The 17,021-nt window shown below is 40.5% G+C and overlaps 1 protein-coding gene across 1 annotated transcript; it reads left to right on the plus strand.

The window, feature by feature from the left end:
* The first annotated feature begins 5,155 nt into the window (after window positions 1–5,155).
* On the plus strand, window positions 5,156–16,618 carry si:ch211-207e14.4 (interleukin-17 receptor D). Its single transcript, XM_024005916.2, has 12 exons — window positions 5,156–5,492; window positions 6,618–6,702; window positions 10,238–10,396; window positions 10,687–10,805; window positions 11,083–11,206; window positions 11,409–11,447; window positions 11,557–11,717; window positions 11,833–11,907; window positions 12,025–12,091; window positions 13,788–13,928; window positions 14,059–14,228; window positions 14,707–16,618. The coding sequence occupies exons 1-12, from the start codon at window positions 5,322–5,324 to the stop codon at window positions 15,241–15,243; spliced, it is 1,848 nt and encodes a 615-aa protein (XP_023861684.1). The 5' UTR covers window positions 5,156–5,321; the 3' UTR covers window positions 15,244–16,618.
* The last annotated feature ends 403 nt before the right edge of the window (window positions 16,619–17,021 follow it).

Here is a 17,021-nt window from a genome sequence, read left to right on the forward strand (position 1 = left end):
TATGGAAATATCGGGCTCATTGTGGCACCAACCTTCCACAGAGTTGCATTATTTCCCAGAAAACAGAGTTGATTATCCGCTTACACCGCGAGTGTGGAGCTGCTTACACGCAGCTTTAACACATTTCTCGCTAGAAATGAACGATCAACGCTTGAATAGAAACCTAGTTCACACTCCCGACACTCCACTCACCACTTCCGAAGTCAACACCAGTCGCTACAGTCCCATTAGATTTCTTTGTAGCCTCGTTTGAATGTTGCGGTTGCGCACATTTGTACGGAATGGTGAGTTTACGTTACGCTTTGTACTAAGCCATGAGGATATCTTTGAATCAGAAAAAAAGTAGCTAAATGCCACAGACAAATTGTATTTCTTAGGTCAGTTAGGATCACCACTTTATTTTAATCATGTGAAATGTCAGAATAATAGTAAAGTGATCTATTTCAGCTTTTATTTCTTTCATCACATTCCCAGTGGGTCAGAAGTTTACATGCACTCAATTAGTATTTGGTAGCATTGCCTTTAAGKTGTTTAACTTGGTTCAAGCATTTTGTGTAGCCTTCCACAAGCTTCCCACAATAAGTTGGGTGAATCTTGGCCCATTCCTCCTGACAGAGCTGGTGTAACTGARTCAGGTTTGTAGGCMTCCTTGCTCACACACACTTTTTCAGTTCTGCCCACAAATGTTCTATGTGATTGAAGTCAGGGCTTTGTGATGGCATYTCCAGTACCTTGACTTTTTTGTCCTTAAGCCATKTTGCCACAATTTTGGAAGTATGCTTTGGGTCATTGTCCATTTGGAAGACCCATTTGCAACCAAGCTTTAACTTTGATGTCTTGAACACCCCCACAACATGATGCTGCCACCCCCGTGCTTCGCGGTTGGGATGCTGTTCTTCGGCTTGCAACCMTCCCCCTTTTCCCTCCAAACATAACAATGGTCGTTATGGCCAAACAGTTCTATTTTAGTTTCTTCAGACCAGAGGACATTTCTCCAAAAAGTATGATCTTTGTCCCCATGTGCAGTTGCAAACCGTATTCTGTCTGTTTTATGGCGGTTTTGGAGCAGTGGAAGCCACTTCCTTGCTGAGCGGCCTTTCAGGTTATGTCGATATAGGACTTGTTTTACTGTGGATATAGATACTTTTGACCTGTTTCCTCCAGCATCTTCACAAGGTCCTTTGCTGTTGTTCTGAGATTGATTTGCACTTGTGTTTATACTTGCGGATTATTGTCTGTACAGATGAACGTGGTACCTTCAGGCGTTTGGAAATTGCTCCCAAGGATGAACCAGACTTGTGGAGGTCTACAATATTTTTTCTGAGGTTTGGCGATTTCTTTTGATTTTCCCAATATGTCAAGCAAAGAGGCACTAGTTTGAAGGTAGGCCTTGAAATACATCCACAGGTACACCTCCAATTGACTCAAATTATGTCAATTAGCCTATCAGAAGCTTCTAAAGCCATGACCTAATTTTCTGGAATTTTCCAAGCTGTTTAAAGGCACAGTCAACTTAGTGTATGTAAACTTCTGACCCACGGGAATTGTGATACAGTGAATTATAAGTGAAATAATTGTCTGTAAACAATTGTTGGAAAATTACTTGTGTCATGCACCGACTTGCCAAAACTATAGTTGTTACAAGACATTTGTGGAGTGGTTGAAAAACGAGCTTTAATGACTTAAACCTAAGTGTATGTAAACTTCCGACTTCAACTGTACATCAAAGAGGATTTGATCATCCCACATGTGAGTGCTGCTGGACTGGTTATTCCTTGATAGATTTACAGATCTCCCTGATCTTAAATTGAAAAATTATCTCTCTGTTTTTCTTGTATGTCGCCAGTTAATTATGCTCTGTTTTCTCTTACGTCGGAAGCTAATTATCACTCTTTTTTTCTCTTACGTCGCAGTTAATTATCGCTCTGTGTGTTCTCTTACGTCGCAGTTCATTATTTCGCTCTGTGTGTTTCTTACGTCGCAGTTATTATCGCTCTGTGTGTTCTCTTACGTCGCAGTTAATTATCGCTCTGTGTGTTCTCTTACGTCGCAGTTAATTATCGCTCTGTTTTTCTTTTAGCATCACAGTTTCTATGACTTCATTGTGATGAAAGCTTGAGGCAAAAACAAACTAAAATGTGCAGTATATTGAAATATGTAAGTTCAACTTTATTCTACCGTAGGTCCACTCTTCAGCTTCGATGTCCACAATAACATTCGGCTGGTGAATGACGCCACCGTTGAAAAAGACAGAGGTCAGGAGATCTGTATTTGTTTAATCACAATTAATATACTATTCAAATGCGTTTTTGTTACCTTTTCGAATCAAATGTATTTGTCAGTGCAGCTTTAACACTGGTGAGCCTCCTTGGTATGTCGTAGTCTCACACAGGTAAAGTGGTGCTGAGGAGCTGGTATGAGAAGAACAAGCACATCTTCCCTGCTAGTCGCTGGGAGACCTACGACCCCRGAGAAGAAATGGGACAAATACACCGTGAGTAGTATGTCTCTAACCTTAAAACACTGGCAATATCTACGTAGGAATATTATGATTGCTTTCTTAGTTTTATCAAGCTACAGTGMTGTGAAAAAGWATTTGCCCCCTTCCTGATTTYTTATTTTTTTGCACATTTGTCACACTTAAATGTTTCAGATCATCAAACAAATTTAAATATTACACAAAGATAACCCAAGTAAACACAAAATGCAGTTTAAGTGATGATTTTATTTATTAAGGGAAAAAAGCTATCCGAACCTTCATGGCCCTATGTGAAAAAGTAATTGCCCCCTAAACCTAATAACTGGTTGTGCCACCCTCAGCAGCAACAACTGCAATWAAGCRTTTGCGATAACTGGCARTGAGTCTTTCACATCRCTGTGGAAGACTTTTGGCCCACTCTTCATTGCAGAATTGTTTTAATTCAGCCACATTGGAGGGTTTTCGAGCATGAACCGCCTTTAAGGTCACGCCACAGCATCTCAATCGGATTCAAGTCCGGACTTTGACTAGGCCACTCCAAAACCTTCATTTTTTTTTAAAAGCCATTCAGAGGTGGACTTGCTGGTGTGTTTTGGACCATTGTCCTGCTGCAGAACCCAAGTGTGCTTCAGCTTGAGGTCACGAACTGATGGCCGGACATTCTCCTTCAGGATCTTTTGGTAGAGAGCAGAATTCATGGTTCCATCAGTCACAGCAAGTCGTCCAGGTCCTGAAGCGGCAAAGCAGCCCCAGACCATCACACTACCACCACCATCACTACCACCACCATATTGGACTGTTGGTATGATGTTCTTTTTCTGAAATGCTGTGTTACTTTCACGCCAGATGTAACGGGACGCACACCTTCCAAGAAGTTCAACTTTTGTCTCGTCAGTCCACAGAATATTTTCCCAAAAGTCTTGGGGATCATCAAGATGGTTTTTTTTGCCAAAAGTGAGACGAGCCTTTATGTTCTTTTTGGTCAGCAGTGGTTTTCGCCTTGGAACTCTGCCATGGATGCCATTTTTGCCCAGTCTCTTTCTTCTGGTTGAGTCATGAACACTGACCTTAACTGAGGCAAGTGAGGCCTGCAGTTCTTTAGATGTTGTTGTGGGTTCTTTTGTGACCTCTTGGATGAGTCGTCGCTGCGCTCTTGGGGTAATTTTGGTAGGCCGGCCACTCCTGGGAAGGTTCACCACTGTTCCAAATGTTCTCCATTTGTGRATAATGGCTCTCACMGTGGTTCGCTRGAGTCCCAAAGCTTTAGAAATGGCTTTGTARCCCTTTCCAGACTGATAGATGTCAATTACTTTGTTTCTCATCTGTTCCTGAATTTCYTTGGATCGCGGCATGATGTCTTGCTTTTTGAGATCTTTTGGCCTACTTCACTTTGTCAGACAGGTTCTATTTAAGTGATTTCTTGATTCAACAGGTCTGGCAGTAATCAGGCCTGAGTGTGGCTGGTGAAATTGAACTCAGCTTTCCCMAAAAAATGTGATTAACCACAGTAAATTCATGATTTAACAAGGGGGGGGCAATTACTTTGTCACATAGGGCCATGAAGGTTCGGATAGCTTTTTTCCCTTAATAATTAAAATGATCACTTAACCCAAGTAAACACAAAATGCAGTTATCTTGGTGTAATATAAAAATGTGTTTGATGATCTGAAACATTTAAGTGTGACAAATGTGCAAAGAAATCAGGAAGGGGGCAAATACTTTTTCACAGCACTGTATGTGATTGTTATAGTAGGTTTTTTATTATTTACGGCTCTCTGGCTGTTTCTGTTTTGTCTCTCGTTTTCTCACACGCCCAAATGAATGATTAAAAAGAATGTTGCATCAATTGCTAGATAGATTATTATCATGCCTAGTGGCTCATGATTTATAGCCGTCTTCAAACCACGACATCAGGATTGTTTCATAGGTATGCTCCACATGACGACGAATGGGTGTCYGTTTTTAAAGTGCTGCATGCATGGGCCTGTTCACTTTCAGTTGTTAGCCATTTCTGACATGTTTTATGAACTATCTGAGGCAACTTGAAAATAGGCCTATTAATAATTTAATCATTGTAGTGAAAATTGTGTTATTAGGTAAAAAAAAAAAAAATGGATATGAGGTTGGGAGGTTGATTGTAAAGCGTGCAGTAATTTCTTGTTTTTCAGATCCGGTGAAAATATTGCCTTCAGGATCATTCTGGACCCAGATTTTATTTTCATGTTTTACTATTAATGTATTGTCAGATGCATTCTCCTTTCAGATKAATACATTTCATTAACTTTAAAACATTAGGTTACTCTTCATTGTTACTCCTCTACCTGTTTATTTAAATTCCCCAAAGTGTTGTTGCCTAAATCATGAAACCATAGTGATCTCTTTACCAATAACATAACAGTTCTGTTGAAGAAATATTCCCATTTCAATTCCTATGAAAATATGTGATCCTATTATTTTTTTTWAAATACAAATAAACCTACAGTTGGATGCTGTCCACTGTGTTGATATAAATTAGATTATATCAACTTGATTTTTTTATATTATTWAAAAAAATGATTTTAATTTGTCCTTGTCTGTTGTTTTTAAGTGTCATGAATGAGAATATGGTTTGGTTGGCTCTTGGAGATAATTTAAAAACAAAACAGTTCAAAGTTGTAGGTTGAGCTGCCTGTGTTTTCTTTGCCCTTTAGTTTCAAGATACCACACCCTTGTCTCTTTCACTCTCTCTCTCACGCACTCACCCTGATGTGTCGAAACTTCATAGCGTTCTTCATGCTGTACATACAAGGACCAGACAACGCCTATTGTGTCACAGAAAACGGATATACAGTCCGATTGGGAGATGTTTGAGTCCAAGTGCTTTGCTTTTGGGCACTGCTATGTGTGCTTTAGCAGCATGCGGAGATCCAAGCTCGTTTTGCTCCAGGTCCTGACTCTGAGTCAGTACCTCTGGGCCCAGGAGGACCTAACAGCCATCTCACCACAGGACTGCAGTCTGGAATGTGTCCTGCAGGTGAGCCTCCACACATAGTAATTAAGCCTCTGCCACTACCTGACTTTCTATATCGTTCACAAAATGTTTGGCTAATTTTCACTGCTATTGTTGAACACCGAAGGGTAGGAATCAGACTGGGTTATTAGGAAAGGGGGATACCTAGTCAGTTGTACAGATGAATGTATTCAACTGAAATGTGTCCTCCGCATTTAACCCAACCTCTCTGAATCAGAGAGGTGAGGGGGGCTGTCATAATCGACATCCACATTTTCGGGGAACAGTGGGTTAACTGCCTTGCTCAGGGGCAGAACGACAGATTTTTAGCTTGTCACCTTTCAGTTACTGGCCCAACGCTCTAACCAGTAGACTGACTTGTACCAACAAAGTTGATTTGATTTGAGGAAATAATCTGCCAGCTGCAAAATTTCCTGCACCTCAGATGAGGAATACTGAAAGGTAAAATGCTTTGTTTTCTGCCGCTATACACTTATTTTACAAATCGTGTTGTCAAGAGTTCTTGACAAACCTGATATGTCCTGTTTACTACATGCATAATATACATTTTCTGGTAAAAAAAAAAAGTAAATAATCTAAAATATTACAAAGGTAACTGACCAGCGAAGGCCTGTGACATGCAGGATAAAAAAAATGGGCTAAATTAAGGACAACATCTTTAAGTGGATTACAGAAGTACAAAATTATTAATCCCAGTACATAGTCACTGTAGAGTAGATTTAAAGTAGTACAGTGATTGACCGTGTGAAGTTTTGCCCTAGTACAGTATGTACATATCTCCCATCTGACTTAGGAAGTGATATATGCCATTAAGCAGATGCTTTTATCCAAAGTGATTTACAGCCATGCATGCAAAGGTAGTAGGCAAGATGGGAGGCCTTTAATTAATCTACCTAGTATACTACCCACCTGACAAGTGAGAGCCTGGGCTCTCTGGTTGTTTCTGTTTTCTCTCATTTTCTCCAGCTGTGTGTTGTCTCTTAGACTAGCAATGACTCCTGAGTACACAGCCAAAAGGAAAGGATGAGAACCTTGGGCTCCTCCTCTCCTCCACCACTGTGTTTACCTATTCACTGTGTCACATACAAGTCCTTTATGCATACCCTGTCCTCTCACGCACCATCTTAGGGGGGTGCAGGATGTGAATACTGCAGAATCAGCAGAGAAGATGTYGGAAGAACCCTAGGCATTCCCTCTGTCGAGGCATTTGGAAGTAAGTGTGTTTCAGACTGGACTGACTAAACAGGTTCTCATCCTACAGAAATTATTCACACCTTCTTTCCACATGTTGTTGTTACAGCCTGAATTTAAAATAGATTAAATTGAGATTTTGTGTCACTGATCTACACACAATACCCCATAATGTCAAAGTGGAACATTTTTGAGAAATTAATAAAAACTTGAGTCAAATATTCAAACCTTTTGTTGTGGCAAGCCTAAATAAGTTCAAGAGTAAAAATGTGTTCAAATCGCTTAATAATATGTTGCATAGACTCATTCCGTGTTCAATAATAGTGGTAAACATTAATTTTGAATGACTACCCCATCTTTGTACCCCACACACACACATTTACCTGTAAGGTCCCGCAATCGAGTAGTGAATATCAAGCACAGATTCAACCACAAAGACCGGGGAGGTTTTCCAATGCCTCTCAAAGAAGGGCACTGATTGGTAGATGGGTAAAAAAAAAAAAAAAGCAGATGCTTAATATCTCTTTTATCATGGTGAAGTTATAAATTAGGCTTTGGTGATGGTGTATYGATACATCCAGTCACTACAAAGATATAGGCGTCCTTCCTCACTCAGTTGCCAGAGAGGAAGGAAACTGCTCAGGGATATCACCATTAAGTCAAWGGTGATTTTAAACACGTTACATAGTTTAATGCTTGTGATATGAGAACTTAGGATGTATCAACAACATTGTAGTTACTCTTCAAAACTAACCTAAATGACAGAGTGAAAATAAGGAAGCCTGTTCAGAATAAAAAAAACATGCATCCTGTTTGCAAAAAGGCACTTAAGTAATAATGCAAAACATTTGGCTAAGAAATTAACTTTTTGCCCTGAATACAAAGTGTTATGTTTGCCGCAAATATAACACAACACATCAATGAATACCTCTCCTGATATTTTCAAACAGGGTGGTGGCTGCATCATGTTATGTTACACTGGCCATCGGCAAGGACTAGGGAGTTTTAGAGAATTAAAAAGAACCAGAATACAGCTATAAGCACAGACAAAATCCTAGAGGAAAACCTGATTCAGTCTGCTTTCCAACAGTCAATGAGAGACAAATTCACCTTTCAGCAGGACAATAACCTAAAACACACAAGGTCAAATCTACACTGGAGTKGCTTTCCAAGATGACATGRAATGTTCCTGAGTGGCCTAGTTACAGTTTTGACTTAAATCTGCTTGAAAATCTATGGCAACACTTGAAAATGGCTGTCTAGCAATTATCAACAACTTRACAGCGCTTGAATAAGTTTTWAAAAGATTGGACAAACCAGGTGTGCAAAGCTCTTAGAGACTTACCCAAAAAGACTCACAGCTGTAATCATTAATGTAGATGCTACCATGATTTCAGATAAACATGAATGAATTGTGAATAATAATAATGATGAGTGAGAAAGTTAGAGGCATACATATCATGCCCCCACAGTTGTGTCAAGTTGGCTGGATGTCCTTTGGGTGGTGGACAATTCTTGACACACACAGGAAACGGTTGAGCGTGAAAAACTCAGCAGCATTACAGTTCTTGACACAAACCGTTGTGTCTGGCACCTACTACCATACCCCTTTTGAAAGGCACTCATATTTTTTGTATCTTTCTCATTCATCCTCTGAGCGGCACACACAAAATTAATGTCTAAATTGTTTCAAGGTTTAAAAATAGTTTTGTAACCTGTCTCCCCTTCATCTACACTGATTTGAAGTGTATTTAACAGGTGACATCAATAAGAGATCATAGCTTTCAGTTGGATTCACCTGATCAGTCTGTCATGGAAAGAGCAGGTGTTATTAATGTTTTGTATACTCAGTGTATACAGTACATTCAGAAGGTAGTCAGACCCCTTCTCTTTTTCCACATTTTGTTACATTTTTTTGTTACACTTTTTTTTAAATGTATTAAATAAATGTTTTTCATCGTTAATCTACACACAATACCCYGTAATGACAAAGCGAAAAAAGGTTTTTAGAAATGTTTGCAAATGTATTAAAAACTGAAATACCTTATTTACATAAGTATTCAGACCCTTTGCTATGAGACTCGAAATATAGCTCAGATGCATCCTGTTTCCATTGATCATCCTTGAGATGTTTCTACAACTTGATTGGAGTGCACCTGTGGTAAATTCAATTGATTGGACATGATTTGGAAAGACACACACCTCTCAGTATAGGATCCCACAGTTGACAGTGCATGTCAGAGCAAGTCATGAGGTCGCGGGAATTGTTCGTAGAGCTCCGAGACAGGATTGTGTCGAGGCACAGGTCTGGGGAAGGGTACCAAACATTTCTGCAGCATTGAAGGTCCCCAAGAACACAGTGGCCTCCATCATTATTAAATGGAAGAGGTTTGGAACCACCAAGACTCTTCCTAGAGCCGCCCAGCCAAACTGAGCAATCGGGGGAGAAGGGCCTTGGTCAGGGAGGTGACCAAGAACTCGATGGTCACTCTGACAGAGCTCCAGAGTTCCTCTGTGGAGATGGGAGAACCTTCCAGAAGGACAACCATCTCGGCAGCACTCCACCAATCAGGCCTTTATGGTAGAGTGGCCAGATGGAAGCCACTMCTCAGTAAAAGGCACATGACAGCCCGCTTGGAGTTTGCCAAAAGGCACCTAAGGACTCTCAGACAATGAGAAACAAGATTCTCTGGTCTGATGAATCCAAGATTGAACTCTTTGGCCTGAATGCCAGGACAACRACCCTAAGCACACAACCAAGACAATGCAGAAGTGGCTTCGGGACAGGTCTCTCAAGCCACTCAAGGAACCAATCGAACATCTCTGGAGAGACCTGAAAACAGCTGTGCAGCAACACTCCCCATCCAACCTGACAGAGCTTGAGAGGATCTGCAGAGAAGAATGTGAGAAACTCCCCAAATACAGGTGTGCCAAGCTTGTAGCGTCACACCCAAGAAGACTCGAGGCTGTAATCTCTGCCAAAGGTGCTTCAACAAAGTACAGAGTAAAGGGTCTGAATACTAACACTACCGTTCAAAAGTTTGGGGTCACTTAGAAATGTCCTTGTTTTTGAARGAAAAGYATTAAAATAMCATCAAATTGATCAGAAATACAGTGTAGACATTGTTAATGTTGTGAATGACTATTGACCTTACAGTGAAATGCTTACTTACAAGCCCTTAACCAACAATGCAGTTTTAAGAAAAGTGTGTTAAGTGTTAAGTAAAGAAATAGCTGAGTTAAAAAATAAAAGTAACAAATAATTAAAGAGCAGCAGTAAAATAACAGTACCAAGGCTATATACGGGGGATACCGGTACAGAGTCAATGTGGAGACTATATACGGGGGATACCGGTACAGAGTCAATGTGCGGGGGCACCGGTTAGTCGAGGTAATTGAGGTAATATGTACATGTAGGTAGAGTTAGTCAAGTGGTCTGAATTTTTCAAATGCACTGTGTGTGTGTATATCTATATCTCACTGTATAATAAACACTGCTTTTGTGTTCCATGTTAATCATTGCTATTATTATTATTATCATCATCAATTTCCCCCAGGTTGTGTTCCGTGGCCATGTTTGGTCTTTCTGGGTGGACAGAGCTCTGATGTGTGCCAGCATTATGTCCATGCTCCACACGATGTGACTGTAGAGTTCGTAGCTGATGAGAACACTAAATATGACACTATCGTTGTCTCCTGGCAACCCAGCCAGTTTGGTAAGGGCAAACATAAGATACAAACATTTTCCTGTAATAATCAATCGTCTGTAGATCCAATGTAGTGGTCATTTATAATGTGGTTGTGATGTCACTCAAATGGAATATGAATTAATAGAATGATAAGGTACAGGCCTAGATGGTACCAATCAAATATAAAGTAATAATGGTGACTGTCATCGTGTATTGCCATAAAAATGACATTCATGTTAATGAATAGTATTACCATGCATTCCTGTGTATGTTAACTCACTCACTCTTTACTGGCCTTGTCCCTGTGTTTGTTCCAGGGATCTCCTTCCTCAGAGGGTTCCAGGTCTCCCTTCAGGCCTTGGGAGGATCTCATATGGCCTGTCAGCTTTTTCTTTTTCAAATCAATATTTCTCTCTCTGCCTCACATGCCAAAACGGTAGGACACTTTGCTAACATGACACCATTCCCCCGAAATTGGTCAGAATCTTTGTTGGAAACACATCTATGACAAGGTGGATAAAACCCAGTACAACATTAATACCAGGTTCTTACAGAACTTTTATACTATTTTTCACTGAAAGGTAGTGAAAGGAAAGCTACTGTAAAGTGAAACTGTTTAAAGTAGGAATGATATACGTTATTGGACCAGTAAAGCAGGGTTTTGTCTTGTCAGGATTCCCACAACGTCTAATGATGTTTATTGGGTGTTGTAGGTGTACCAGTCAGACACCTTCTCCCGTCTAACCCTGGGGACCCAGTATGCTGTCACTGTGATGGCCCTGCCAGTTCCTGAGTTGTGGGATAAATTCTATCACAGCACAATGTTCTCCACACGCAGTAAATTGTCCTTCTCAATATTCAGTACCACATCAATGGAACACAAGAACATTGTTCACTAACACTGTTGGCTTCATCTATGACAAATGTTTTTTATTTTGTAAATTTACAATCAACTATAATAAATAAATAAATCAACCATAAAAAAWAAAAAAAGCTAATCTATTGTATATAATGTGTGAATTCCCTTGCTGTTTTGCAGCATGCCCAGAGAAAAACGGACTTGAACATTGCAAGAAAGGTGAGAAATAAAACTTTGCTACGTTTTAAATGTTTACAATCTTATGAAACGTTCTCTGTTCGGCATTGGTTCATGTTGTTTGTAAATGTTTTTCTGTTTTCTGTTATAGATTGGTACCCAAAACATATAGAAGTCCAGCAGGAAGAGGATGACGTTATTGTGACATTCAACCTTGCTCCCACACATTTTGGAATCGACCGCTACTTCTCATTATGTTATGGAGAGGGGCGGCGGGGAGGAGGTGGCCTGAAGAGATACATCATTACACCTGTGAGTGAGAGCGTGTGATCGACTCTTTTACATGTCTACGTGGAGAAGGATTTTACTGTCATTATTAGTCTGCCGTGTTTAATGATTTCTACCTTTCTATTGTTACTTTCTTTAGAATTCCACAAGAAACAGAACTCACTACAGTTATCATCTCCAGGGTCTGATGGTAGGGTTCAACTACACATGTGAGGTGAGTCATTGCAAATGTGACACAACTCGTACTCTATACAAACAAAACTTGTAGTTCCAGCCAATGTTTCCATAAATCACTCCTCTTTTAAACTTATTTTTATTTTTTAAATCTCAGATCGCAGTTGATGAGGTAGACGCTGTAAGAAAAACATTTAATGTTCAAGTGATGCAGATTAAGCACGGTATGTTCCGATCAAGACCAACATTTATACAAGTTATACAAATTCTTGTAGATATTTTTTTTGCTGTGTACTTAGCGTAGGTATGAGAGATTTTTTGATTGGTTTATTTTATTTCCTTGTCATACACCAATTGGTATGSCCTTAATACACCTGCTTCTTTAAGTACGTGTGCACAAAACTAAATGATATGCAGAATGAATAATAAAGTATGGCCATAAATCACCTTGTCATATTATACAAACAATACACTTCTCCTTCTGCCCTAGGCTTTGAAAATAAATTGGGCAATGTCAAAAACTCCCTTTCTGAAAATGAGAAACAGTGTAGTGTGTATAACAGTATAGAGCATATCCAGCTATTTATACTGAACAAAAATATAATCACAGTATGTAAACTGTTGGTCCCATGTTTGATGAGCTGAAATAAAAGATCCCAGAAATGTTCCATACGCAGAGAAAAGCTTATTTCTATAAAAAAAATTGCCGCAAATTTGTTTACATCCCTGTTAGTGAGCTTTTCTCATTTCCCAAGATAATCCATCCACCTGACAGGTGTGCCATATCAAGAAGCTGATTAAAGAGCATGATCATTACACAGGTGCACCTTGTGCTGGGGACAATAAAATGCCACTCTAAAATGTGCAGTTTTGTCACATAACATAATGCCACAGATGTCTCAAGTTTTGAGGGACCGTGCAATTGGCATGCTGACTGCAGGAATGCCCACCAGAGCTGTTGCCAGAGAATTGAATGTTAATTTCTCTACCATAAGCCGCCTCCATTGTCGTTTTAGAGACTTTGTCGGTACGTCCAACCAGCCTCACAACCGCACATCACATGTAACCACGCCAGCCCAGCACCTCCACATCTGGCTTTTCTTCTGCGACCAGTTACCTAGACAGCTGATGAAACTGTAGGTTTGCACAACCAAAKAATTTCTGCACAAACTGTCAGAAACCGTCTCAGGGAAGGTCATCTGCGTGCTTGTCATCCTCTTCAGGGCAGGTTRGAGAAGTGTGCTCTTCATGAATGAATCCCGGTTTCAACTGTACCGGGCAACTAACACAATTGCATTTTATATATGGCAATTTGAATGCACAGAGATACCGTAACGAGATCCTGCAATCCATTGTCGTGACATTCATCCACCGCCATCACCTCATGTTTCAGCATGATAATGCACAGCCCCATGTCGCAAGGATCTGTACACAATTCCTGGAAGCTGAAAATGTCCCAGTTCTTCCATGGCCTGCATACTCACCAGACATGTCACCGTTTGAGCATGTKTGGGATGCTCTGGATCGATGTGTACGACAGCGTGTTCTAGTTCCTGCCAATATCCAGSAACTTTGCACACCCATTGAAGAAGATTGGGACAACATTCCACAGGCCACAATCAACAGCCTGAYCAACTCTATGTGAARGMAATGTGTTGCGATGCATGAGGCAAATGTTGGTCACACCAGATACTGACTGGTTTTCTGATCCACGCCACTACCGTTTTTTTTAAAGGTATCTGTGACCAACAGACACATATCTGTATTCCCAGTCATGTAAAATCCATGGATTAGGGCTTAATTAYTYTTCTTCCATTGACWAATTTYCTTATGAACTGTAACTCAGTAAAATCTTTGAAATTGTTGCACGTTGCGTTTATATTTTGGTTCAGTGTATATAGTCTATCTTGCTCCCGTCAGACCCACCTCCCACTGCCACTCCATCCCTGACCCTGCTGCTCCCTGTTGGCGTTGCCCTGGCAGCCATGTTAGTGGTGTTACTACTGGCTGTCATCTGGAAGAATCCCAGGCAGATTAGGAGGAAGATGGAGATAAATCCAGGTCGGCATTTTTACATTTCACTAACGATACCAATGCTTTCTTTGCGTGTGCAGGTCAAACAGACAAACGTTTTCCTCWGACAAGAACATGGTAATACAAGATTTTTTTGTTTGTTTGTTGTGGTTTTCAGAAATAATCGAGCAACCTCATGGCAAGAATGGGAACGAGGAACATGTGTCACTGACCAGCAGGTTAACTCCGCCTCGACTACTGATTTGCTACAGCAGCGATGACGGCCATGCCCATGTCCGAGCGGTAATGCAACTAGCAGTCTTCCTGCAGCAGCACATGGCAACACAGGTAACACAGGGAGGAGAATATCAGTACGACAGAACGGTGTGCAATGTTTAATTCAACACAAGCGGTACTGTACTGAACGACCAGTTGAAGAATGTTGTGATTATAGTGGCCCAGAGAGTGWTTGTGTATGCCATGTTGGACGTGATTTCAAATGGTCACATCCATATTGATCAAGCCACCCCTTGCCACACCCACCAAACAGGAGCAAACGTTCCTCAAAGGCTGTTGAAGAATGGTACACATTGTTTTGCGGGGAAACCTGTAATTCAGTTCAAATTKTTATGAAACAAAGCAATCTTTGAACCGAATGGAATGCACCCCTGCCCTGGTCTGTGTTAAATAAATAGAAAATACAAAATTATTGGTTGAAATGGCATTTTAAATGGACAAATGTAAATGTTATTTATAATATCTTATATTATTTGTATTATTATTATTATATTATTATTTCTTGTTGTCTGTTGCATTGTTGCGCCAGGTGTTTCTGGACCTGTGGGAATCTCTAAGCTTGGCAGAGGAGGGGACCATGGGATGGCACTGCAGGAGGATCCAGGAGAGTGACTTTGTTCTGGTCGTCTGTTCCCGGGGACTACAGAGGCGGCCAACGGAGAGAGATGCGGGGGAAAGCAGAAGTTCTGCTGCAGCCGTAGTATCCCTGATGGGAGAAGAGCTTGGCCGTGCCAAAGCCAAGGGGAGAGACATCTCCAAGTACATGACTGCCATATTTGAGTACTCTGAGGAGAAGGACATCCCTGCCGAGCTAGGGTTTGTGTCACGCTACACACTAACTAGAGACTTGCCTTTGCTCTTCTCCCACATCCATGGTGTGGCCCTACATAAGCCCGGGGGGTATCTGAGAATAGAACACATTACAGAGGAGGGTTACACCAAACTGCCTGCCGGTGCTGCTCTACAATGGTCTATATATGAAGCTGGCATGGCATTGACTAATCATCAGGAATCATGTGATGAATGGGGAGGTAAATCTCAAGACAATCATGTGGAATGTGTGTGAGCATCCCAGTTGGGCCCTGCACTGCAAACTCCGAGGCAATTGACTTATGWCGACTGTATTACCAGTATTATTAAAACACTTCTTTCCAAAGTGGTCCTCGATGGGGAACTATTCTGTGACTACTGAGCCGCGATAAGCTTTTAAAAAATGGCCTTGCTTATACAATATGTTAGGAGGATTATGTTATTGGTGTGTTATATGTGCTGTGGTTAGGGTTGGCCATGGGCTATGGGCTATGGTGGATCTTTTTAGATTCCCTACAAATAATCTGAGAATAACACCAGACACAATCTATACATTTTGATTAGATGTTTTGGGATGTAAATATTTTTGTGATTAAATTACCACACTAACATATCACACAAGCAAACACCCGAGGCTGTCCAGATCTCTAACACCTCTGACGTAGATGGAAAATTATTTTTGAAATGGGGAAATATGGGCTGAAGGAATTTTGATTGTGAAAATGTTTGATGACATGCGATCTTAATTAACTAAATACAAAATCCAGATGTATTTTCTTCTGGTACTGATAATATTTATTTACATGAGTGATCTGTATGTAGAATGCTATAGCCTGAACAGCCGCTAGTGGTCGSAGTTTACCTGTCTATTGACGGTCTCACTATCTGCAGGCTAGGATATAAACTAAGAGATAGAATATAAACTAATTTGACAGTCATTTCATTCAGTCCAGAAAAGAGTATAAATCAAATTAATATAGTTTTTATTTGCAATAGGCTACATTTTATGTGATTCCATATGTTATTTAATGAAGAAAGCTGCGGAATGGGAAACAGGATTTTGATTGCCTTGACAGTTGAATAGGTTTTCTCATCTCCGTTCTGCTAGCAGCAGGAAATTATGCTGGACTTTTTTCTCTCAAAATAAGAGTCCCCCTGCAAAGACATGCTAAACTTTGGGAAAATCGATTTTTGAAGCACTCTAGTGCAGTGAAACGTGTTGCACAGCATTGCAACAATCTAGGAAAACTAGATATACCAGCATTTATTTTGAAAGTTTACACAAATACTGGTATGTTCAACTCTATTTAAATAGAGGGGTGTGAAGTGCTCCTGGATGTGTATGAGAGTCCCCCTCAAAAGCCTGAACATATTTGGTTAGTAGAGACCCTACTGAGTATTTTCCATCAAGCTTTTTTGTTGTTGCTATAGCCGAATGTGTAATCCTCTCTATTCAGTGGCGCCCCGTCATTCTGCCCCACCTGTTTTGAGATCCACATTTTTTGCAAAAAAAACAACGAATGTTTTGGGGGGGGCTTGCATGTTATTTGGGCATTAATATGTGTCACAGATAAGTTTGCAAACAATGTAAAAAWATATATAAAAAAATAAAAGTATATAATTGAGTTAATAAAGCCGCATACAACCATGGTCTCTTGATTGTTTTCTTTAGTAAGGCGCAGGTGTTTCAGCCTAGCTCAGTGCTTTCTGCGGTGGTGGGGCGGGCCAGCAGAAAATAGGAGCATTGCGCCGTGATTGGCTCAGTATTCTGTCACTCATGGGGACCTTACGCAATCGCCTAGCTTCAGTCCTTTAGTAATGGTAGACATCCACAATTTCAGCCCTTTGGGTCCTACCATGGATTTATATTACAAATGCTCTTCCAAGACGGCTCAAGGTCATTGGCCACAGAAATGACGTCAAATCACGTTATATGTACAGTAGCTTTGATTGGACTGATCATGTCAACATCGTACTTTCACTTAGCTAGCAGTCATCATCGTGAATCAAGTCTACTGGCAAATCCTTTTTAAT

Source organism: Salvelinus sp. IW2-2015, linkage group LG17, assembly GCF_002910315.2.
Source record: "Salvelinus sp. IW2-2015 linkage group LG17, ASM291031v2, whole genome shotgun sequence".
In the NCBI taxonomy this organism is placed as follows: domain Eukaryota; kingdom Metazoa; phylum Chordata; class Actinopteri; order Salmoniformes; family Salmonidae; genus Salvelinus; species Salvelinus sp. IW2-2015.